Raw genomic sequence first — 24,664 nt, 5'->3', positions numbered from 1 at the left:
ATGGGGTGAAAATCATCACTACACCTGTAGATAAATTCTCAAAAGGGTATGATGTCCAAAATGGGGTCACTTGAGGGGGATTCTGTTCTTCTAGCACTTGGGGGCTCTGTATGTGTAGTCTCCAAAGTATTCTAGGAAAATCTGTGCTCCCGAGTCTCGCCGCATGGCTAAGCAGCACTGTACAGCCACATATGGGGTATTTCTACTTTCAGCAGAAATTGTGGGACAAATTTTGGTGCCGTTTTTACCCATTTACCCTTGTGAAAATGTAAAATCCTGGGCTAAAACTAAATTTTGGTGGTAAAAATGCTATTACCGTATATACTCGCGTATAAGCTGAGATTTTCAGCCCAAATTGTTGGGCTGAAAGTGCCCCTCTCGGCTTATACTCGAGTCATGGTTCGTGGCAGGGTTGACGGGTGAGGGGAGAGAGGACTGTCGCATACTCACCCGCTTCCGGTGCTCCTGGCGCTGTCCCTGCCTGTCCCATGGTCTTCGGGTGCCGCAGCTCTTCCTCTGTTCAGCGGTCATGTGGTATCGCTCATTAAAGTTATGAATATGGACTCCACTCCCATAGGGGTGGAGCCGCATATTCATTCCTGTAATGAGTGGTGCCAGTGACCGCTGACAGAGGAAGAGGCTGCAGTGCCCGGAGACCATCTGTCTGGGAGCAGGTGAGTATTTCATATTTACCTGTCCGCGTTCCACCCGCCGGGCGCCGCTCCATCTTCCCGTCCTCTTGCTGTGACTGTTCAGGTCAGAGGGCACGATGTCGTATTGGTGTGCGCGCCGCCCTCTGCCTGAACAGTCAGTGTGGAGAGACGGGACACTGAGGAGCAGCGGGCAGCAAGAGAGGTGAGTGTCATTTTTTTTTTTTTTTTTTTTTTTTTTTATTGCAGCAGCATTATATATGGCACAGCTTTAAATGGAGTATCTATGGGGCAATAATGAATGGTATAGAGCATTATATGTGGCACAGCTTTATATGGAGCATCTATGGGGCAATAATGAACGGTATGGAGCATTATATATGGCACAGCTTTATATGGAGCATCTATGGGGCAATAATGAACGGTATGGAGCATTATATGTGGCACAGTTTTATATGGAACATCTTATGGGGCCATAATGAACTGTATGGAGCATTATATGTGGCACATTTCTATATAGAGCATCTATGGGGCCATAATGAACTGCATGGAGCATTATATGGGGCGTATTTTAATATGGAGCATCTTATGGGGCCATCATGAACTGTATGGAGCATTATATGGGGCTCCTGATTCAATATGGATATTCAAAAACACTTAACCTACTGATGTCTCAATTAATTTTACTTTTATTGGTATCTATTTTTCTTTTTGAAATTTACCGGAAGCTGCTGCATTTTCCACCCTAGGCTTATACTTGAGTCACTAAGTTTTCCCAGTTTTTTTGTGGCAAAATTAGGGGGGTCGGCTTATACTAGAGTTTATACGGTATTATTTTTTTTTTTTTTCTTCACTGCCCAATGGTCTAAATTTCTGTGACACATCTGTGGTGTCAATATGATCACTGCAGCCCTGGATGAATTCACTGAGAGGTGTATTTTGTAAAATGAGGTCACTTATAGTGGATTCTACTGTTCTGGTATCTCAGGGTCTGTCCCAGTGGGTCTTTTCACCAACAAACCATAACAGTAAAATATGCACTATAATATTGGAGCTCCTTCCCCCCTGAGCTTTGCACGGTGTCTGAAAAGTATTTCCCAATTACATGTAGAGTATTGGTGCACTCAAGAGAAATTTTTACAACAAACTATGATGTCCATTTTTTCCCATCAGGCCTTAGAAAAATGAAACACTTGAGGCTAAAACAACATTTTAGTGGTAAAAATGTAATTTATTATTTCTTCACTGCCTAATGGTATAAAACTGAGACACATGTGGTGTCAATATGATCACTGCAACCCTAGGATGAATTCATGGTGGGGGGGTAGTTTTTATAATAAGGCCATTTATGGGGGGGGGGAGGGGGATTTCTGCTGTTCTGCACCTCAGGGTCTACCAATGTGACATGATGCACAACAATCGCTGTTCAATAACCAGCGTAAGGTAAGCTCATTAATTAAATTTTTCCAAATGGCAACTAAAACCTAACTAAAGATTATAATAAAACATAACTTTTATTGAACTAATAAAGGACAATTAAAAACGCTAGGTTAGTGTGTATTTAATCACCGGAATATTATGAATTCATAAATATTATGAAGTCATCTAGTCAGTTGCATTTTTTTATCTGGTGTCTCTGATAGTATTATTCATTTGATCTGTAGGAATAGTGCGGCCGCTACCTATATCCGTATTCAGATTTGTTTATACACTGCTAACTTGCTAACAAAATTAACTTCTATGCCTCCCCACCATGTTTCGCCAGCTTAACTGGCTGCATCAGGGTATGAGGCTAGACTGAGTAATCCCTCTAACAAGAATTGAAAGACTCTTGGCTGGCTATAAAAAGCGTTTACAAGCTGTGATACTTTCAAAAGAGGGTGCTACTAGGTACTAAACTTGCCCAAACGTTTGCATCCGCTCATTTTTCTTTTTTTGTAATTTTTAAAATGTAAAAGATGGGGAAAATAATAGATTTTTTTAAAATTTTTATTTTTTTACCTAAAATACAAAAGAAATGTCATCTTTAACTTTTAGGCCTTTTAGAGATCATTTCCTCTTCAAGTTTTGACTGGGGTGCCCAAACCTTTACATGCCACTGTATATATTCACATACATATAATGTATTTATACTCCATCATTTACTTGCTGTGGAGTTCAAGTCAAATCATCATGGCTTCTCTGCCCTTTACACTGTATACCGACTGAGCTCTGCTATGTCAGTGTGACTGCTGCCTCTGCAGTGCAGCAGGAGAGATGACTTTGTCACTGGCTACTATGCGCTGTATATTAAAGGCGAATGTGCAGAAAGCAATAGCCAGTGACAGTCCTCTTGTCATCTGCATTTTGCAGGGGCAGCCATCACACTGATATAGCAGAGCTCAGTCAGTGTTGAGAGCAGCAGTGATGACTGATTTGACTGCTGAGCTTTGAACAGTGTAACTAGCTGCGAAAGCTCTCATACGCAATGCTGCTGTGTTCACAGCAGATAGTCCGGGCACAAGGGCTGTGGCAGGGAATTATTTTAGTGGTGGGTAGCCTGGCATTAGTAGTACAATGGTAGGCAGGCTGACTTTTTCTAACACAGCTGCAGTCCTATTGCTAGCACCTGCTGTCACCACTGAACAAAAGTAGCAGTGATGGAGGAAAATTGCTGCTCAGAACATAGCGCTGGGCTACAATAAAATGACGCCATACATGCCCAGTTCACAGCTGATGCAGTCGTAGCATATGAGATGGGAGTCAGACGCTGACCACAGTCTTTATGTTCTGGGGCTGACACTTGCTCACCAACAAATAAAAATGGCAGCGCCCAGTGCATGAGGAAAAAAATATACGGTATATATTTTTACTCCAGGTAATTTTAGTGTTTTTAAAAATAAATGATATCATTTCTAATTATTTAAAAAAAAATTGATTCCATTTTAAGGTTTGTTACTAAATTTCACAATACTGAATACCAAATTCAATTAACTAGAGGGTATAAATAAACTAGAATAAATCATAAGCCTACCCTATAAAAACCAATTTTTATTATTCAACAATAAAACCAATAGATAGGTTACACAAAAACCAAAAAACACCGTAAAATAACAAACAATCCCAAACATGGGATGTTAGGGGAATCCCTAGTGCCGTACCTAAGCTGTCACCTTCCTATCAGCGGGGGTTGGCACCCTATGGGAAGCGTTTTGGTGCCCCCGCTCAACGACGGCTACCCCTAGAGGCCCTACAAATACCATGAGCCGTAACCCTCCCCAGATAGGGAATAAAGGGCACCTCTAGGACTAAACAGAGATCACTCCTACAGAACTAGGGGAAACCCTAATCCCCCAATGTAAATACCCATTAAAAACAGAATGATGAACACAATCGGTTTATAGTGGTGGTATTATGCATCTGGATGTCACTTCATGATCCCAATAAGGTAACCAGAGAAAAAAACAAAATCACATCAATGGTTAACCCTTTAGGCCGACAAGTACCACAAAATCATGTATATTATTAGTGACACAGGTTTGCTGCAGTCCAAACCCTGCCCTAATGGCCCTTCAACAAAATGAGCACAGATTCAAAAAATGAATATAAGTTGGTACTCATCCATGCATAACCACCCGCCACTTCCGCCTCAACGCGTTTCGCCCCTCTGGCTCATCAGGAGGCTCGATAAACAGAAAGTGTTCCGATTTTGATATGATGCTTACCGCTATGTAAGTCACCTCCATTTAAATAGTCCCGCTCTCCTCTCCTGCCCGTTACACTTCCGCCGCGTCTAAACGGAAGTGACGTACCAGCACTGAATTGTGGGAAACATCCCACCGCTCATGCGCCGGCTGGAACGCAAAAGAAAACCCAGGGTACCCTTGATATGAAACGCACGGCCATTGCCGTGCAGAAGAGTAACGCTGTAATGCTGTCCACAAGAGATTAAATAGGCCGCCGATGACGCATGCGCACTGCCGCGCCGGTGATACTGATAGAGTATAATCATATGGCTCCCACCACATTCTTAAATACTCTGTGGTACCGGCCTATAAAAAGCCCTTCTGCAAAAGCAGACAGAGCCACATATTTAGATTAAATAAATTTAGATTAACCCATACATCTTGTTATTAGACAGCCGAAGGGAAAACGAAAAAATATAGTAAAATAAGTGTGAGTATGATATTATAAACTCAGGACACGCACAACCGTCTCAGCCAGCAAAGTAGGGGCAATACCCTCATATACATAATATAATTTTCATTATTGTTCTACCACCATATCCAAGGACAGTTATCACAATAGATGTAGTAGATTTTGGAAGAGAAATCATTCACTCTATAACAAGAGATCAGAGAGGCAGGAGCCTATGGAGGATTTTTATTCAAGGATAAATTACAGCAATATGTGTAACCCCAAAAAAACAGGGGGGAGAAATTTCTCCAGTCCAGTCCTAAACTTATTGGCTTTTCTATGTCCCCAGAAAAACAGACCAAGAAATACACATCAGTAAGGTTGAAGAGACGTACCAGATCTACAGAAAGCATGCAAACGACATTACTTCATTAAGACCTTTGGGCACCAATGAGTCCAATCTGAAAGTCCACTCACATTCTCTCTTAAGAATGGACTTGTCCCAGTTGCCTCCTCTGCAATTATTTTTCACCACCTCAATAACCATAAAGTAAATATTGTCAAGCTGGTCACCATGGACCGATCTCATATGTTTAGCCAGGGGAGTATCCCTATTGTTCCTTATGTCCCCTAAATGTTACCCCTCTCTTCTCCAGAACTCACGTTTCATTTTTCCTACGTAGTCCCTTGGGCAGAGGCAAGTGGCCTTATAGACAACACCAGTTGTTTTACAGTTGGAGAAGTCCCTTTGATAGAATTTTTTATTTGTGGATGAGCTCTCAAACTATTTATTTGGTTTCATCCATTTACACATTTGACAGTGACCACAACGATAAAAACCACATGGCTTTCTGTCCAGCCAGGTCCCCTCTGTTCACAGGTGTTTTATAGTGGCTATGCACCAATAGATCTTTAATGGACCTTCCCTTACGGAATGTGATATTGGGACGCTCACCTATACACTCTCTCAGGTCCGGGTCCATTTTTAATATGTCCCAGTGTTTACTGATGACATTCCTAACACTCTGATGTTGATGGTCAAAAGTACCAATGATTCTGATTTCCTCATTTTCAGATTCTTGAGCTGTTCTACCACTCCTTCCCTGTAGCAAATTTTCCCTATCTTCTTTTTCAGCAACCCTATAGGCTGCCTCTAACACATGTCCTGGATACCCTTTTTCCCTAAACCTACTGTACATATCTCCTGCCTGACTTCTGAAGATTTTATTATCAGAGCAGTTCCTACGCAGTCTAAGGAACTGCCCTCTGGGAATCCCCTTTTTCAGGGGGACAGGATGATGACTTTGCCAGTTGAGGAGATTATTAGTACTAGTTGGTTTGCGGTATATATTAGATGACAAACTGCCGTCAGGTTCTTTTTTAATTTTTACATCCAGAAAGGCTATCTCCTCCCCTTGGATCTCTGATGTAAACCTCATACCTATGTTGTTGATATTCAGGGAATCAATAACCCTATCAAATAGTTCCCTGGTGCCCGTCCAGACCACAAAAACATCATCGATGAATCTATACCAAATGGCTATAGATTCATGCCACCATTCAGTGTCTCCCCCAAACACTATTGTCTCCTCCCACCAGCTCAGGAACAGCCACAATTCAGTGCTGGTACGTCACTTCCGGTTAGACGCGGCGGAAGTGTAACGGGCAGGAGAGGAGAGCGGGACTATTTAAATGGAGGTGACTTACATAGCGGTAAGCATCATATCAAAATCGGTACACTTTCTGTTTATCGAGCCTCCTGATGAGCCAGAGGGGCGAAACGCGTTGAGGCGGAAGTGGCGGGTGGTTATGCATGGATGAGTACCAACTTATATTCATTTTTTGAATCTGTGCTCATTTTGTTGAAGGGCCATTAGGGCAGGGTTTGGACTGCAGCAAACCTGTGTCACTAATAATATACATGATTTTGTGGTACTTGTCGGCCTAAAGGGTTAACCATTGGTGTGATTTTGTTTTTTTCTCTGGTTACCTTATTGGGATCATGAAGTGACATCCAGATGCATAATAATACCACCATACGCCGATTGTGTTCATCATTCTGTTTTTAATGGGTATTTACATTGGGGGATTAGGGTTTTCCCTAGTTCTGTAGGAGTGATCTCTGTTTAGTCCTAGAGGTGCCCTTTATTCCCTATCTGGGGAGGGTTACGGCTCATGGTATTTGTAGGGCCTCTAGGGGTAGCCGTCGTTGAGCGGGGGCACCAAAACGCTTCCCATAGGGTGCCAACCCCCGCTGATAGGAAGGTGACAGCTTAGGTACGGCACTAGGGATTCCCCTAACATCCCATGTTTGGGATTGTTTGTTATTTCACGGTGTTTTTTGGTTTTTGTGTAACCTATCTATTGGTTTTATTGTTGAATAATAATAAAAATTGGTTTTTATAGGGTAAATTTCACAATACAAATTGCAAACAGTAAATGTTTGTCTAATGAGGCTGGTGTATTTACTTTGAAAACCAATTACAGAGTTGTAGTGTAATCTTTCCTGACAGTCTTACTCCATCTCTGCCCACCTAGCCTAAGCTACAGTTCCTTAAGGTACCGTCACACTAAACGATATCGCTAGCGATCCGTGACGTTGCAGCGTCCTGGCTAGCGATATCGTTCAGTTTGACACACAGCAGCGATCAGAATCCTGCTGTGATGTCGTTGGTCGCTGCAGAAAGTCCAGCACTTTATTTCGTCGCTGGACTTCCTGCTGACATCGCTGAGTCGGCGCGTGTGACGCCGATTCAGCGATGTCTTCGCTGGTAACCAGGGTAAACATCGGGTTACTAAGCGCAGGGCCGCGCTTACTAACCCGATGCTTACCCTGGTTACCAGCGTAAAAGTAAAAAAAAAAAAACACTACATACTTACCTTCCGCTGTCTGTCCCTCGGCGCTCTGCTTCTCTGCCCTGTGTAAGCACAGTGGCCGGAAAGCAGAGCGGTGACGTCACCGCTGTGCTTACACAGGGCAGAGAAGCAGAGCGCCGAGGGACAGACAGCGGAAGGTAAGTATGTAGTGTTTTTTTTTTTGTTTGTTTTTTTTTTTTTTACTTTTACGCTGGTAACCAGGGTAAACATCGGGTTACTAAGCGCGGCCCTGCGCTTAGTAACCCGATGTTTACCCTGGTTACCGGCATAGTTGGTCGCTGGAGAGCTGTCTGTGTGACAGCTCTCCAGCGACCAAACAGCAACGCTGCAGCGATCCGGATCGTTGTCGGTATCGCTGCAGCGTCGCTTAGTGTGACGGTACCTTTAGTGTTCCTCCTGCTGAGCTCTCACCCTGCTCAGTACAAGCTGCAGCCGTCAGTCAGGCTGGGTGAAAACTGAATAGACTTAGACTCCTGCTATTTCCTTCTACTGCTGGACTTGTGATATGGATAGATTAAGATTATAAAGCATGGATTTCCAAAGTGAATACAGCAACCTCATAAGATCTATGATCTGTCTAAGGGTATGTGCAGAATTTTCTGGAAAAAATCTGCATCTCCTGGCAGAATCCGCAGCTGTGGATTTGCTGCGGTTATTATGCAGATTTTGTGCTGTTTTTATGCGGAATTGATGCAGATTTTCAGCGGTTTTGGGCCACTGCGGAATTTTAACATGGAGGGGTGCAGAAACTCTGCAGATCCGCACAAAAAAAGTGACATGCACTTCTTTGAAATCCACAGCAATTCCGCACTGATTTTTCCGCACCGTCTGCACAGCTTTTTTGTTTTTTCCATAGACTAACATTATACTGTACATCACAGTGCGGATCTGCAGCGTTTCTGCGCTGTAAAATCCTCTGCGGATCCGCAGCAAATCCGCATCGTGTGCACATAGCCTAATAATGTTTGTCTGTATTGTGAAATCTGGTGACAGATCCCCCTTTTTAAAACCAATGTCTGTTAGACAGTGACGTAATTTTTTTTTTTATTTTAATTCTGGTGATATTGTAGTATAATGCTTTTACAAGTACTGTAGGTTGTAAATGGTTATTTTGCCTTTAGATTGGAAGCAGCAGAGGGAAAAGATCCTAAGTACATGGCACAAGAAGAAAGTAGTGAAGAAGAAGATGAAGAGCTGACACCTGAGGAGAGAGGTATTGGGTTTTCTTTTCATTTGACGATACCTTGGATCCTACATACTTCTAGGATGTTCAGCTTGCTTTTCCCCATATACGCACGGTCCGATTTACAGATGGAACTTGTTCATTTATCTCAGTGGGTATATGAAAAGAAAACCTTAACTATGCAAACAGCATTAGTTTTTACAGATGTGTTGAAAAAAATAAGACATTTAATGTGTCATTTTTATTTTCTTATTATGGCGAAAACTGGTGTAAGCCAATAAAACACATATATTACACCAAACAGATACAAATCTTATTTTTCAGGACACAAAACAGAGATTTTGTTTAAAAACTTGCGCTCACTCAGTTCCTGTCTTAACTTACACTGTGTAATTCTTCAGTAGTGTGATGCCGCGATCACTAACAGGTTGGGGAATACTCGCTTAGCAACGGGACAAACATAGACAGGCATGTTTTTTCACATAAAGTCTATTTTGTTTTTTTTCAAGCATCATAAACCACTGTAGGCCATTTTACCCATCACAGACCTCATAGTCCATAGCACTTCATAGTATACGGCTTTTGAGGCGCAGTCACTAAACACGCCGGACCACTTTGTCCCGTTGCCGTGGGTGTCCGCACGCCGAACAGTTCATTAATGTCCATGGAACACAACATTAGGTTGCAGTCTTTAAACATGCTTGATCTTACTCCATCCAGTTACCATGGGTGACCGCACAGTTCATTAACTGACGACCCTGTCAGTGCACACAGTTCCCCATACTCTGGATTACCTTCCAGGAGCTCCTGCTCCACACGCTGACTCCTGTCAGTACTCTCTCTCCCAGGAAAGCTGCCAAACTGGGATCAACGTCCGGGACAATGCCTTGCTCACCAGGCCACCTGACAGTCCAGATCCTCAGATGGACAGTAGCTCCCCCAATGCAGTGTCGTCACAGACTCTGCATACATGGCCTCTCCATGCGCTATTCAGGAAGTCCTATCCCCAGCATCTTCCAAAACAGGCCTTCAGATCCATGGCCTCACCATGTGCTCTTCAGGGATCCGATGCTACTGCCAGGATCTCCCAACACATAGACCTTCCAGGATCCTGCACACAGACCATTCACGTCCATACATTCTCTACCACAGAGACCATGTGACCACACCATGGTCACATTATATATTTTAACCACTCCCATAGGTGGGAGGTGTGTGTGGGTAGACAGATCTGCCCAGCTCTCCAACTAACCATGTAAACTAACCCTGTAAGCCTCCCTTTAAAGCTACACAACAATACTTGTGGGACTACAGGTCCCAGAACAACAATACTGGTTTACAGTGCAGACTCCCTCTGCGACACATACCGGCCATTTACAATCATGCCGGACACTGTCTCACCATCATAGTTATGCCTGCAACTGCCATGTATTCCCATGGCCTCAATACGCCTCCAGACGTATTCTGAGACCATGTAGCGCCCCCTAGCTGTAACAGGGGTCACTGCATCACAGTAGGCACTGCAATAAGCAAATACAACGAAGGAGAAGTAGAAAGGAGCACTCACCATCCAGAAGAAATATTCAGTCTTTATTGTGGCATAAAATGTATAGCAAGGTCTCACAGGAGAACGTGGGTGTCACGAGACGACGGCCGTTTCGCGCTGCTGCAAAACAGTATCAAAATAAACAGGAGAAACTTACAGAAATTATCTAACTGGTAGTTGCTTACTGCTCCCTGAGGGTAGGAAGAATGTAGACAGGGTGGATTTAACTAACTGATTTAAATCACTAGTCAGTAAGGCTTGATTTAAATCAGTGATTTAAATCAAAGTTTCTACCTAACTGAATTTGACTCCGCAGAGGTCCCAGCCTCTTCTTCACGGCAAAAATGTTACAACATGAACAGAGTTGAGAAAAATACCTTAATCCTATTGTTCTACAAACCTATGAATACAGAATCAACCCCTTCAGTGCCATGTCCAAGAAGTTAGACAATATGTTTCTGATTGTTTGGAGTGGAATAGATCTGCACAACACAAGAAGAATGTGAATCTAAGTGTGAGGAGGAGGAAGGGCAAGCAGACAAGAAAATGAAAGTGAAACTTTGAGCACAATACTGCAGCATAGCCACAGACAGACAAGTCTGGATCTGTTTGTGTGTACGATCTGAGGTTTATTACATTCTTTCCTTATAATGGCAGCAGGCCGTAAAAGAGACCCAGTTTGGGAATATTTTAATGAAGCTCCTTCGCCTATCGGTAAGGCAGGCATGCGTGCAAAATGCAAACGATGCAACAAAGAGATGCAAGGCCTGGTGGCGCTAATGAGGCAACATCATGAGAAGTGCTGTGATGAAGATGAGTCAAGGGGGCCCCCCTTCCCCCTTTTTTCTCAATATTTTGAAATAATATATAAAATTGTTTACACTTATTTTTTCTTTACTTTTTATAATATTTTATATATTTTTTTTTTTATATTTTTTTTTACTTTTTGGTGCAGTCATAGAATTATACACAGATATAAACTTTATCCTGTTGGTAGGTTTCTGCTATAGCTTTTTTAGATATTGTCAGTGTGCGCAAGCTTTTATTGTATTATATTTATTATATTTTTTTAGTCTTTTTCTTAATTAACATATTACATAGTAACATAGTTAGTAAGGCCGAAAAAAGACATTTGTCCATCCAGTTCAGCCTATATTCCATCATAATAAATACCCAGATCTACGTCCTTCTACAGAACCTAATAATTGTATGATACAATATTGTTCTGCTCCAGGAAGACATCCAGGCCTCTCTTGAACCCCTCGACTGAGTTCGCCATCACCACCTCCTCAGGCAAGCAATTCCAGATTCTCACTGCCCTAACAGTAAAGAATCCTCTTCTATGTTGGTGGAAAAACCTTCTCTCCTCCAGACGCAAAGAATGCCCCCTTGTGCCCGTCACCTTCCTTGGTATAAACAGATCCTCAGCGAGATATTTGTATTGTCCCCTTATATACTTATACATGGTTATTAGATCGCCCCTCAGTCGTCTTTTTTCTAGACTAAATAATCCTAATTTCGCTAATCTATCTGGGTATTGTAGTTCTCCCATCCCCTTTATTAATTTTGTTGCCCTCCTTTGTACTCTCTCTAGTTCCATTATATCCTTCCTGAGCACCGGTGCCCAAAACTGGACACAGTACTCCATGTGCGGTCTAACTAGGGATTTGTACAGAGGCAGTATAATGCTCTCATCATGTGTATCCAGACCTCTTTTAATGCACCCCATGATCATGTTTGCCTTGGCAGCTGCTGCCTGGCACTGGCTGCTCCAGGTAAGTTTATCATTAACTAGGATCCCCAAGTCCTTCTCCCTGTCAGATTTACCCAGTGGTTTCCCGTTCAGTGTGTAATGGTGATATTGATTCCTTCTTCCCATGTGTATAACCTTACATTTATCATTGTTAAACCTCATCTGCCACCTTTCAGCCCAAGTTTCCAACTTATCCAGATCCATCTGTAGCAGAATACTATCTTCTCTTGTATTAACTGCTTTACATAGTTTTGTATCATCTGCAAATATCGATATTTTACTGTGTAAACCTTCTACCAGATCATTAATGAATATGTTGAAGAGAACAGGTCCCAATACCGACCCCTGCGGTACCCCACTGGTCACAGCGACCCAGTTAGAGACTATACCATTTATAACCACCCTCTGCTTTCTATCACTAAGCCAGTTACTAACCCATTTACACACATTTTCCCCCAGACCAAGCATTCTCATTTTGTGTACCAACCTCTTGTGCGGCACGGTATCAAACGCTTTGGAAAAATCGAGATATACCACGTCCAATGACTCACCGTGGTCCAGTCTATAGCTTACCTCTTCATAAAAACTGATTAGATTGGTTTGACAGGAGCGATTTCTCATAAACCCATGCTGATATGGAGTTAAACAGTTATTCTCATTGAGATAATCCAGAATAACATCCCTCAGAAACCCTTCAAATATTTTACCAACAATAGAGGTTAGACTTACTGGCCTATAATTTCCAGGTTCACTTTTAGAGCCCTTTTTGAATATTGGCACCACATTTGCTATGCGCCAGTCCTGCGGAACAGATCCTGTCGCTATAGAGTCCCTAAAAATAAGAAATAATGGTTTATCTATTACATTACTTAGTTCTCTTAGTACTCGTGGGTGTATGCCATCCGGACCCGGAGATTTATCTATTTTAATCTTATTTAGCCGGTTTCGCACCTCTTCTTGGGTTAGATTGGTGACCCTTAATATAGGGTTTTCATTGTTTCTTGGGATTTCACCTAGCATTTCATTTTCCACCGTGAATACCGTGGAGAAGAAGGTGTTTAATATGTTAGCTTTTTCCTCGTCATCTACAACCATTCTTTCCTCACTATTTTTTAAGGGGCCTACATTTTCAGTTTTTATTCTTTTACTATTGATATAGTTGAAGAACAGTTTGGGATTAGTTTTACTCTCCTTAGCAATGTGCTTCTCTGTTTCCTTTTTGGCAGCTTTAATTAGTTTTTTAGATAAAGTATTTTTCTCCCTATAGTTTTTTAGAGCTTCAATGGTGCCATCCTGCTTTAATAGTGCAAATGCTTTCTTTTTACTGTTAATTGCCTGTCTTACTTCTTTGTTTAGCCACATTGGGTTTTTCCTATTTCTAGTCCTTTTATTCCCACAAGGTATAAACCGCTTACACTGCCTATTTAGGATGTTCTTAAACATTTCCCATTTATTATCTGTATTATTAGTTCTGAGGATATTGTCCCAGTCTACCAGATTAAGGGCATCTCTAAGCTGTTCAAACTTTGCCTTCCTAAAGTTCAATGTTTTTGTGACTCCCTGACAAGTCCCCCTAGTGAAAGACAGGTGAAACTGCACAATATTGTGGTCGCTATTTCCTAAATGCCCAACCACCTGCAGATTTGTTATTCTGTCAGGTCTATTAGATAGTATTAGGTCTAAAAGTGCTGCTCCTCTGGTTGGATTCTGCACCAATTGTGAAAGATAATTTTTCTTGGTTATTAGCAGAAACCTGTTGCCTTTATGGGTTTCACAGGTTTCTGTTTCCCAGTTGATATCCGGGTAGTTAAAGTCCCCCATAACCAGGACCTCATTATGGGTTGCAGCTTCATCTATCTGCTTTAGAAGTAGACTTTCCATGCTTTCTGTTATATTTGGGGGTTTGTAACAGACCCCAATGAGAATTTTGTTACCATTTTTCCCTCCATGAATTTCAACCCATATGGACTCGACATCCTCATTCCCTTCGCTAATATCCTCCCTTAAAGTGGACTTTAGACAAGACTTTACATAGAGACAAACCCCTCCTCCTCTCCGATTTTTACGATCCTTTCTAAACAGACTGTAACCCTGTAAGTTAACTGCCCAGTCATAGCTTTCATCTAACCATGTCTCGGTTATTCCCACTATGTCAAAGTTACCTGTAGATATTTCTGCTTCTAGTTCTTCCATCTTGTTTGTCAGGCTTCTGGCGTTTGCGAGCATGCAGTTTAGAGGATTTTGTTTTGTTCCAATCTCCTCACTGTGGATTGTTTTAGAAATGTTCTTACCTCCCTTCTGAGTATGTTTTCCTGGGTCGTCTTTGTTCGAGTCTAATGTTTTTCTTCCCGTCCCCTCTTCTTCTAGTTTAACGCCCTCCTGATGAGTGTAGCGAGTCTTCTGGCGAATGTGTGTTTCCCAGGTTTGTTGAGGTGTAGTCCGTCTCTGGCGAGGAGTCCATCATACCAGTAATTCACACCGTGGTCCAGGAATCCAAATCCTTGTTGTCTGCACCATCGTCTTAGCCAGTTGTTTGCATCAAGGATCCTGTTCCATCTCCTGGTGCCATGCCCGTCTACTGGAAGGATAGAAGAAAAAACTACCTGTGCATCCAGTTCCTTTACTTTCTTCCCCAACTCTTCAAAGTCCTTGCAGATTGTCGGTAGGTCCTTCCTTGCCGTGTCATTGGTGCCAACATGTATCAGAAGAAATGGGTGGACGTCCTTGGAGCTGAAGAGCTTTGGTATCCTATCGGTCACATCCTTGATCATCGCACCTGGAAGGCAGCATACTTCTCTTGCAGTTATATCCGGTCTGCAGATGGCTGCTTCGGTGCCTCTCAGTAGTGAGTCTCCCACCACCACCACTCTTCGTTGCTTCTTGGCTGTACTTTTTGCTGTCACTTGTTGCTGTGTGCCCTTTTCTTTTTTGCTTGCTGGTATTGCTTCATTCTTAGGTGTGCCATCTTCATCCTCTACAAAGATTTGATATCGGTTCTTCAGTTGTGTGGTTGGTGATTTCTCCATGGTCTTCTTGCTTCTTTTGGTCACATTCTTCCACTCATCTGCTTTTGGAGGTTCTCTGACACTTTTTGCACCTTCTGTGACCAGTAGAGATGCTTCTGTTCTGTCTAGAAAGTCTTCATTCTCTTTGATGAGTTTCAAAGTTGCTATTCTTTCTTCCAGACTCCGCACCTTTTCTTCTAAAAGGGCCACTAGTCTACACTTCTGACAGGTGAAATTTAATTCTTCTTCTGGTCGATCTGTGAACATGTAGCACATGCTGCAGCTCACCATGTAGGTTGTCACATCTGCCATGTTGCTCCTAGATCCTGCTGACTTGCTGTGTGTTTTCCTTCTTGTGTAATCTACTCAGCCAAGCTCTCTTGCAATAATGTCCTACAGGCAAAAATTCGCGCGCCGTAAGGCGCGCGGTTTGGTGATGCTTTCGAAGCAGCTGGTCCCGGCTGTACCCAACGATCTTCTAGCTTAGGGAGACTTCGCTTCTCCCAGAAGGCACCTGGAATATGCAAATTAGCCTCCTGAAGCTTGAATCCCTGGTTTGGGGATATTAAATTTGATTATATGTAATCATAGGCATCCGATCAATAAAGCCTTATTTTTCCTTATCTCAGCCTTGGTTGAATCTTTTTGGACTTTGTCCCATGTCGCTTTACGTTGGTTGTTAGTTCTTCTTCACAGTGGGCCTTCACTGCACTCCTGCACAGCGCACCCTACATATTTTCTGGATATTTTATATTATTTTATTTAATTTTTATTATTATATTTTTTTTTGTTTATAATCTTGGGTGTACTGTGTTATATACTTAATTCTTAGCAAATTAAGTAAGTTTTTTTTTTGCGGAACCATGTTTCATTCTATTTATTTCAGAAAAGAAAAAAGAATTTGAAATGAAAAGGAAGCACCATTATAATGAGGGCATGAATATTAAACTAGCCAGGCAATTAATAGCCAAGGAGCTTGCGGGGGAGGATGACGAAGAAGAAGAAGATGACGACGATGATGATGAAGAAATGCAGGACATAACAGACACAGAAGGTAAATGTAAAGTACTTGTCACTAACAGGTTATCTTGAACATAACCAGCGCTAATGTATACATTGTGTTATACCCAGTGCAAGGCCTAAAGGGGGCAGTGCATTACTCATGGACTTTTTGATGCACTTTGAATTTCAGTGTTAATCTAGTAGCGTATTGGACCATTTTTTGGACTCCAGAACCAAAGTAAATTGTCAGGTCACAAATTCTACCAGGTATTTAAAATTGTTCTGAAAGAATTTTGACCTATGCTTACAAGATAGCTTCTTTCTGAACTGATTATTCTACAGTATCCCATACAAACTATATAACATTAAGGACTGTAAAGCCAAGGAAGTGAATTATGCTGTCATGGTTCTTTAGCTAATCCAAGACTGTACAATTCTTGTAATATAGAGCATTGTCATACAGAAAGTGACCACCTAACATAAGGTAAATGGCTATAATGAAGGGATGAACTTGGCTTGCCAAAATTTGCAGGCAATCCCACTATCCAACCGTATATCCACACGTGTTAGAAAACTTTAGGTATGCCAGAAAAAACAGTCCCCACGTCATTACTTCACCACCACCACCACCAACCTGAACTTTTGAAACCTGACTGGAGTATTAATGTTTCTTCAGACAAATTTTGATCCTATATATAACTTATAAATATCCCCTAAAAATTAAAATTTATTAAATATAAATTAAAAAACATCCCAGAAAAAAACGATAATGCACAAAAATCTCAGTCATGGGGTTATATGAGGGCAACCTTAGATAATTAAGCCCACCTAGATACCAGATGGCACCAAGTGGGCACTAAATCAATACCCTATACTTGTGCCCTGTATACTGATACTGCCAAGCCGTGGAGGTTAGCACCCAATATAGTAAACTGATATGGCACACCCGCTCAAATATAGCTGCCCTAGATGGGTAACAGATATGGTGACCCCGCTCAACAATGGTGGACCCTAAGCTGCCCTAGATATCCTAATGGGTCTTTTTATCATAGGGCTAACATTCTATAAAAGATAGCCAAAGTAACAATAATGTCTTGGATGATAACCATCCAAAAAATAATAATTTTTACCATCAAGTAGGCAGATAAAGCATAAATCTTATATATGCATGCAATAAATTAAATTCCTCATAGGCATCTCCTTATAAGGTAGTGTGAAAAACAAGAAATATGACTATTCATCGCTGTAGCCTCAAAAACTATGGAAAAAATCCAGATCTGCCTTGGTAGTGAAAATTGTATTTCTTGGACTATTATTTTTTTGGATGGTTGTCATCTGGAATATTGTTCCTTTGGCTATCTTTTTATAAGATGTTAACTTCATGGATCTTTTATATCATAGGGCCATCAAGGGCAGCTTAGGGTCAACTTAGGGACATCGTTGAGCAGGGACACCATATCTGTTTACTGTCTAGGGTAGCAATTTCTGCAATTAGGCAGTATCCGCATTCAGGGCACAAGTATAGGGTATTGATTCAGTGTCCCTTGATGTCGCCTGTTATCTTGTTGGGCTTAATTACAGTAGGGAAAATAAGTATTTGATGCACTGCCGATTATGCAAGTTTTCCCACCTACTAAGAATGGTGAGGTCTCTAATTTTTATCGTAGGTACACTTCAACTGTGATAGACAGAATAAAAAAAAATAAAGAAAATCACATTGTATGATTTTTACATATAACATGCATTCAAATGCAAATTAATTAAGTATTTGATACATTAGAAAAACAGAACGTAATATTTGGAACAGAAACCTTTGTTTGCAATTACAGGAGTCAGACTTTCCTGTAGTTTTTGACCAAGTGTGCACAATGCAGCAGGGATTTTGGCCCACTCCTCCATACAAATCTTCTCCAAATCTTTCAGGTTTCGGGCTGTCGCTGGGTAACATCGAGTTTCAGCTCCCTTAAAAGATTTTCTATTGGGTTCAGGTCTGTAGATTGGCTACACTACAGGACCTTGTAATGATTTTTATGGAGCCACTCTTTAATTGCCCTAGCTGTATGTTTCTGGTGATTGTCATGCTGGAAGACCCAGCAACGACCCATATTCAATGCTCTTACAGAGGGGAAGGAGGTTGTTGACCAAAATCTCACGATACATGACCCCATCCATCCTCCCCTCAATACAGTGCAGTCACCCTGTCCATTTTGTAGAAAAGCACCCCCAAAGTATAATGTTTTCCCACCATGCTTCACGGTTGGGACAGTGTTTTGGGGGTTGTACTTGTCCTTCTTCTTCCTCCAAACATGGCTAGTGTAGTTGATGCCAAAAAGTTCTATTTTGGTCTCCTCTAACCACAATACATTCTCGCATGCTTCCTCTGGATTAGCCAGATGGTCATTTGCGAAATTCAAACCGGCCTGGACATGTGATGGTGTGAGCAGGGGGACCTTACGTGCCCGCAGGATAATCCATGATGGCGTACTGTAATCTAATAGTAATGTTTGAGACTTTGATCCCAGCTCTTCTCAGGTCGTTGACCAGGTCCTCCCGTGTAGTTCTGGGCTGATTCCTGACCTTTCTCAGAATCACCCTTACCCCACGAGGCGGGAGCCCCAAAGCAAGGAAGATTGACAGTCGTCTTGTGTTTCTTCCATTGTCTAATAATTGTGCCAACAGTTGTTGCCTTCTAACCAAGCTGCTTTCCTATTGTCCTTTAGCCCATCCCAGCCTTGTTCAGGTCTACAATTTTGTCCCTGCTGTCCTCAGACAGCTCTTTGCTCTTGGCCATGGTAGAGAGGTTGGAGTGTGATTGATTGAGTGTGTGGACAGGTGTCTTTTATACAGTAAAAGAGTTAAAACAGGTGCAATTAATACTGGTAATGAGTGTAGAGTATGAAGACTTCTTAGGGTATGTGCACACGTTGTGGCTTTGACGTTGCGGATTTGCATCAGTTTTCCATGCGTTGTACAGTACCATGTAAACCTATGGAAAACCAAATCCGCTGTGCACATGCTGCGGAAAATACCGCGTGGAAATGCTGCGGTTTATTTTCCACAGCATGTCAATTCTTTGTGCGGATTCCACAGCGTTTTACATCTGCACATCTGCTCCTCAATAGGAATCTGCAGGTGTTAAGTTCAGGTGAAATCCGCAAAAAAAAAAAATGCTGGAAATCCGCAGGTAACACAGTGCTTTTTACCTGCGGATTTTTCAAAATCTGCGCTGAAAAATCCACACACATTAATCCGCAACGTGTGCACATACCCTTACAGAACTAACAGGTCTGTGAGAGCCAGAATTCTGGCTGGTTGGTAGGTGATCAAATAATTAAATTGCATTTTATTTCATGAAATAAGTATTTAAAAATCATACAATGTGATTTTTATGGTTTTATTTTTGGATTCTGTCTCTCAGTTAAGTGAACCTATGATAAAAAAAAAAAAAAAAATTCCAGACCTCTCCATTCTTTGTAGGTGGGAAAACCTACACTCCTGGTTTTGCATCAGATACTTATTTCCCCCACAGTATCTTAAGTTGTCCATTTAGAAAACCCCAGTCATAGGGGTATATATGTTTTATCTGTGGTGTTTGTTTGTTTGTTTTTCTTGGGATGTTTTTTTAAAGTACCGTATATACTCGAGTATAAGCCGAGATTTTTAGCCCACTTTTTTGGGCTGAAAGTCCCCCTCTCGGCTTATACTTGAGTCATACCCAGGGGTCGGGAGGGGGAGCGGGGGCTGTCTAATTATACTCGCCTACTCCTGGCGCGGTCCCTGCATGTCCCTGCTTCTTCCAGCGCTGCAGCTTCTTCCTGTAGTGAGCGGTCACATGGTACCACTCATTTCTGTAATGAGCGGTAACGGTGACCGCTCACTACAGGAAGAAAATGCGGCGCCGGGGAACAGACGTGTAGCGACAGCGCCAGGAGCAGGTAAGTATGACGGGGCAGTGCGCGATACTCACGTGCTCCTCGTTCCACCGGCGGCGCCGCTGTGTCTTCCGCAGTGACACTCAGGTCAGAGGGCGCGGTGACGTGATTAGTGTGCGCCGCCCTCTTTGTGAACGTCGGTGCAGAGGATGGGAAGACACAGCGGCGGTCAGCGGTGGAACGGGAAAGGTGAGTATAGCAAGTGACTGGGGCCTGAGAGGTGAGTATGTAATTTTTTTATTTAATCGCAACAACAGCATATGGGGCAAATATCTGTATGGAGCATCTTATGTGGCCATGTGCAGCATTTTATGGGGGCAAATATCTGTATGGGGCATCTTATGGGGCCATGTGCAGCATGATACAGGGGCAAATATCTGTTGTATGGGACATCTGTATGGGGCCATGTGCAGCATTATATGGGAGCAAATATCTGTATGGAGCATCTTATGGGGTCATAATCAACATTTGTGGAGCATTATGCGGGGCAAATATCTGTATGGAGCATCTTATGTGGCCATGTGCAGCATTATATGGGGCAGTTATCTGTATGGAGCATCTTATGGGGCCATGTGCAGCATTATATGGGGCAAATATCTGTATGGAGCATCTTATGGGGCCATGTGCAGCATTATATGGGGCAATTATCTGTATGAAGCATCTTATGGGGCCATAATCCACATTTGTGGAGCATTATATGGGGCATATTTTAATATGGAGCATCTTATGGAGCCCATCATAAACTGTATGGAGCAGTATATGGGGCTCCTGAGTCAATATGGATATTCAAAAACACTTAACCTACTGATATCTCAATTAATTTAACTTTTATTAGTATCTATTTTTATTTTTGAAATTTACCGGTAGCTGCTGCATTTTCCACCCTAGGCTTATACTCGAGCCATTAAGTTCTCCCAGTTTTTTTGTGGCAAAATTAGGGGGGTCAGCTTATACTCGGGTCGGCTTATACTCGAGTATATACGGTACATTTAATATATCAGAATTTTTAGGGGATATTTATGCTTTTATATTCTTCATAATCCTCAAGTTATTGTTGCATATTTTCTGCAAATTTTGATCCTCCTTCAGCAAAGTGCATCAGAAATCTGGCTTCATGTTACAGGCAATGTTCTTTCCATTGCTTAGTGATCCAGTCTTGAATTCTTTTACCCACCGAACTCTTGCATTTCTTTTCTGCTTAGACAGCAATAACAATAAAACCGCCATCTGCAGGCTGCAGCTATAACCCATCCGTGCCAGGGAATGTTGAGTTGTGTGTCTGGGCACGGTAATTGGAACACCATTGTTGTATTCTGCTGCGATTTGCTTGATTTCACTGCCTGTTCATCAGAACAGTTTTTCAGATCCTCTAGTGACTTTTTTTTTTCTTTTATGTATGTTTATGCCTCAATCACATTATTTTAGTTATTTTCTAACACGTTGACATGCAGAAAAATAACAATAATGTTGGCAGTTTTTAAATGCTGCATGACTAGTCTGCAATTGATGTGCTTTATTATGATTTATTATGCTTTGCTTATATAGCGCCATAAAACTCCGCAGCGCTGTACAGATATCAGCGCTGTCACCAATGGGCCACACAATCTAAATTCCCTATCAGTACGTCTTTGGATTGAGCATGCCTCATTTGGAAGGAATGGTCATTAGATGTTCACATTCTAATGTGGATCCACAGAAGATTCAGTCACTTGATTTCATGCTGCACTCCGGGATCTCGTGTCTAAGATCTAGTGATGATGGGGCAGGTGTCTCTTTAATAAAGATATAGATATATATCACATGTGCTCACACATATAAATTCCTTTGCGTCAGTTATTCTCCTAAAACGCACAATTTTTTTTTCTCCAAAGTCAGTTCAGCCTGTGATTTTTGTCTTCCAGCTCATCCTGCCCAGCTACAGAGTAATGACCAACTACTATAGAGGACATGTCGGCTGCACCGCTTGCTGAAGGTCTATTTATTGCCACGCCACTGCTCAAGCACTAATCCGCAGACCTATGGACTAAAGGCACAAGAATGTTTTTCTATTGCCAATGTTTTGTTGTGAGGACCCTTAATTAATAAGCCAATTCTGATTAATGATTCACAAGCTTGTCTGGCATATTCTGTTTCCAAGGCTGGCAAAGGACACAAGTATTGGTTTACACTCACAGCCAACTACATGCCATATGTTTGTCATTTGATAGATTCATGTGTGGCTTTCTGCATGTGAGTGCCTTGGTTAAAGGTTTTTTTGTTTTTATCTTATGTTGTGACTCCTTAGAAATGATGGCATTGGGGCGCGGAATCTCAAGTCTCAACTTCTGTTCAGGCCGGAGAGATGTTTGGATCTTCTAATGGTTGCATGTTGACAACCATATAATACTTGCTGAAAAAACAATCCTGCTTTTTTATTTTCAGGTGATTGTATTTTACTGGTCCATGAAGCTATTCTTTTGGTGAGATTATTGGACCTCTGAAATGGTGACCATGTCTCATTAGGGATCAGTCCTCGTCAAGTGTTTTACACAACATGAGCCGACGTCGTCAGATGGACTGGAGTGTAGTATCTGTTCCGTCATGTGTTATTCAGTCCAAAGCTGTTGTAGAAATCTGTACTTCTGCCTTTACATGGTCAGCTTTGAATATATGTACAATCGGAGTCCCTGGAGACATACATGTATACGAAATGCACTGATGGTTTTGCAAGTTATATGTAAAATGGAAAACAATATAAAATGTATTCTAAAATAAATGTAATTCTGATTCTACAATGACAACAGCCATCAAGAATTTTCTCAGTGTAGGTAAGTGTGGCATGCGGTATGTGAAAAATATGAGTACCTTTTAATCCCTTGATTACTTGTGCGCAACTAGTCATTTGGCTAAAATTTAGCAACATTCAAAGACTTTTATGCCATTGTTCAGTCAGAAATCTTTGATAAATCCCCCCCCCCCCTAAAATATTTAGTATTTTATACATTCAGCAAGTTCTGATTTTAATTGTCTTCAGCCATTAATGCTTGCCCTAGCTAAAAATAATAAAATAACATTTGTCCGTTGTTTGACTGCAGTGCTCACGTGCATTAGTCATGTCACTACTACAGTCTGTAAACAACCACCAGGTGCAGCTGCGGAGAGCAAGAACGTGAGTAATCCTGAGCTAAAGGGGTCCATCACCAAGATCCTTTCCCAATAGTAGACTAATATGTGAAATAATATTAGCAAATGCCTCCAATTAGAAATGTAGGTAGCACAATTTCTCTGATTTGCTATTTCGCTTACCCATGTGCTGGCATTGCAATAGCTTAGGAATCCATAGTTATGACCACTTACAGTGGGGCAAAAAAGTATTTAGTCAGTCAGCAATAGTGCAAGTTCCACCACTTAAAAAGATGAGAGGCGTCTGTAATTTACATCACAGGTAGACCTCAACTATGGGAGACAAACTGAGAAAAAAAAATCCAGAAAATCACATTGTCTGTTTTTTTAACATTTTATTTGCATATTATGGTGGAAAATAAGTATTTGGTCAGAAACAAAATTTCATCTCAATACTTTGTAATATATCCTTTGTTGGCAATGACAGAGGTCAAACATTTTCTGTAAGTCTTCACAAGGTTGCCACACACTGTTGTTGGTATGTTGGCCCATTCCTCCATGCAGATCTCCTCTAGAGCAGTGATGTTTTTGGCTTTTCGCTTGGCAACACGGACTTTCAACTCCCTCCAAAGGTTTTCTATAGGGTTGAGATCTGGAGACTGGCTAGGCCACTCCAGGACCTTGAAATGCTTCTTACGAAGCCACTCCTTCGTTGCCCTGGCGGTGTGCTTTGGATCATTGTCATGTTGAAAGACCCAGCCACGTTTCATCTTCAATGCCCTTGCTGATGGAAGGAGGTTTGCACTCAAAATCTCACGATACATGGCCCCATTCATTCTTTCATGTACCCGGATCAGTCGTCCTGGCCCCTTTGCAGAGAAACAGCCCCAAAGCATGATGTTTCCACCACCATGCTTTACAGTAGGTATGGTGTTTGATGGATGCAACTCAGTATTCTTTTTCCTCCAAACACGACAAGTTGTGTTTCTACCAAACAGTTCCAGTTTGGTTTCATCAGACCATAGGACATTCCCCCAAAACTCCTCTGGATCATCCAAATGCTCTCTAGCAAACTTCAGACGGGCCCGGACATGTACTGGCTTAAGCAGTGGGACACGTCTGGCACTGCAGGATCTGAGTCCATGGTGGCGTAGTGTGTTACTTATGGTAGGCCTTGTTACATTGGTCCCAGCTCTCTGCAGTTCATTCACTAGGTCCCCCCGAGTGGTTCTGGGATTTTTGCTCACCGTTCTTGTGATCATTCTGACCCCACGGGTGGGATTTTGCGTGGAGCCCCAGATCGAGGGACATTATCAGTGGTCTTGTATGTCTTCCATTTTCTAATTATTGCTCCCACTGTTGATTTCTTCACTCCAAGCTGGTTGGCTATTGCAGATTCAGTCTTCCCAGCCTGGTGCAGGGCTACAATTTTGTTTCTGGTGTCCTTTGACAGCTCTTTGGTCTTCACCATAGTGGAGTTTGGAGTCAGACTGTTTGA

General features: G+C 41.9%; 1 protein-coding gene across 1 annotated transcript in view; it reads left to right on the top strand.

The window, feature by feature from the left end:
• The window catches only part of PPP1R2 (protein phosphatase 1 regulatory inhibitor subunit 2), a 57,867-nt gene extending 35,023 nt beyond the window's left edge, over positions 1 to 22,844 (top strand). Inside the window, exons 4-6 of the mRNA XM_069727192.1 lie at positions 8,765 to 8,856; positions 16,017 to 16,184; positions 21,966 to 22,844. Coding sequence (XP_069583293.1) covers positions 8,765 to 8,856; positions 16,017 to 16,184; positions 21,966 to 22,006 — 301 coding nt within the window. The 3' untranslated portion in view covers positions 22,007 to 22,844. The remainder of the gene's footprint in view (positions 1 to 8,764; positions 8,857 to 16,016; positions 16,185 to 21,965) is intronic.
• Positions 22,845 to 24,664: the final 1,820 nt, after the last annotated feature.

This window comes from Ranitomeya imitator, chromosome 5 (assembly GCF_032444005.1).
Source record: "Ranitomeya imitator isolate aRanImi1 chromosome 5, aRanImi1.pri, whole genome shotgun sequence".
Taxonomy (NCBI): Eukaryota; Metazoa; Chordata; class Amphibia; order Anura; family Dendrobatidae; genus Ranitomeya; species Ranitomeya imitator.
Note: the sequence above shows the minus strand (reverse complement) of the source record. Positions and strands in the feature narration are given on the sequence as shown.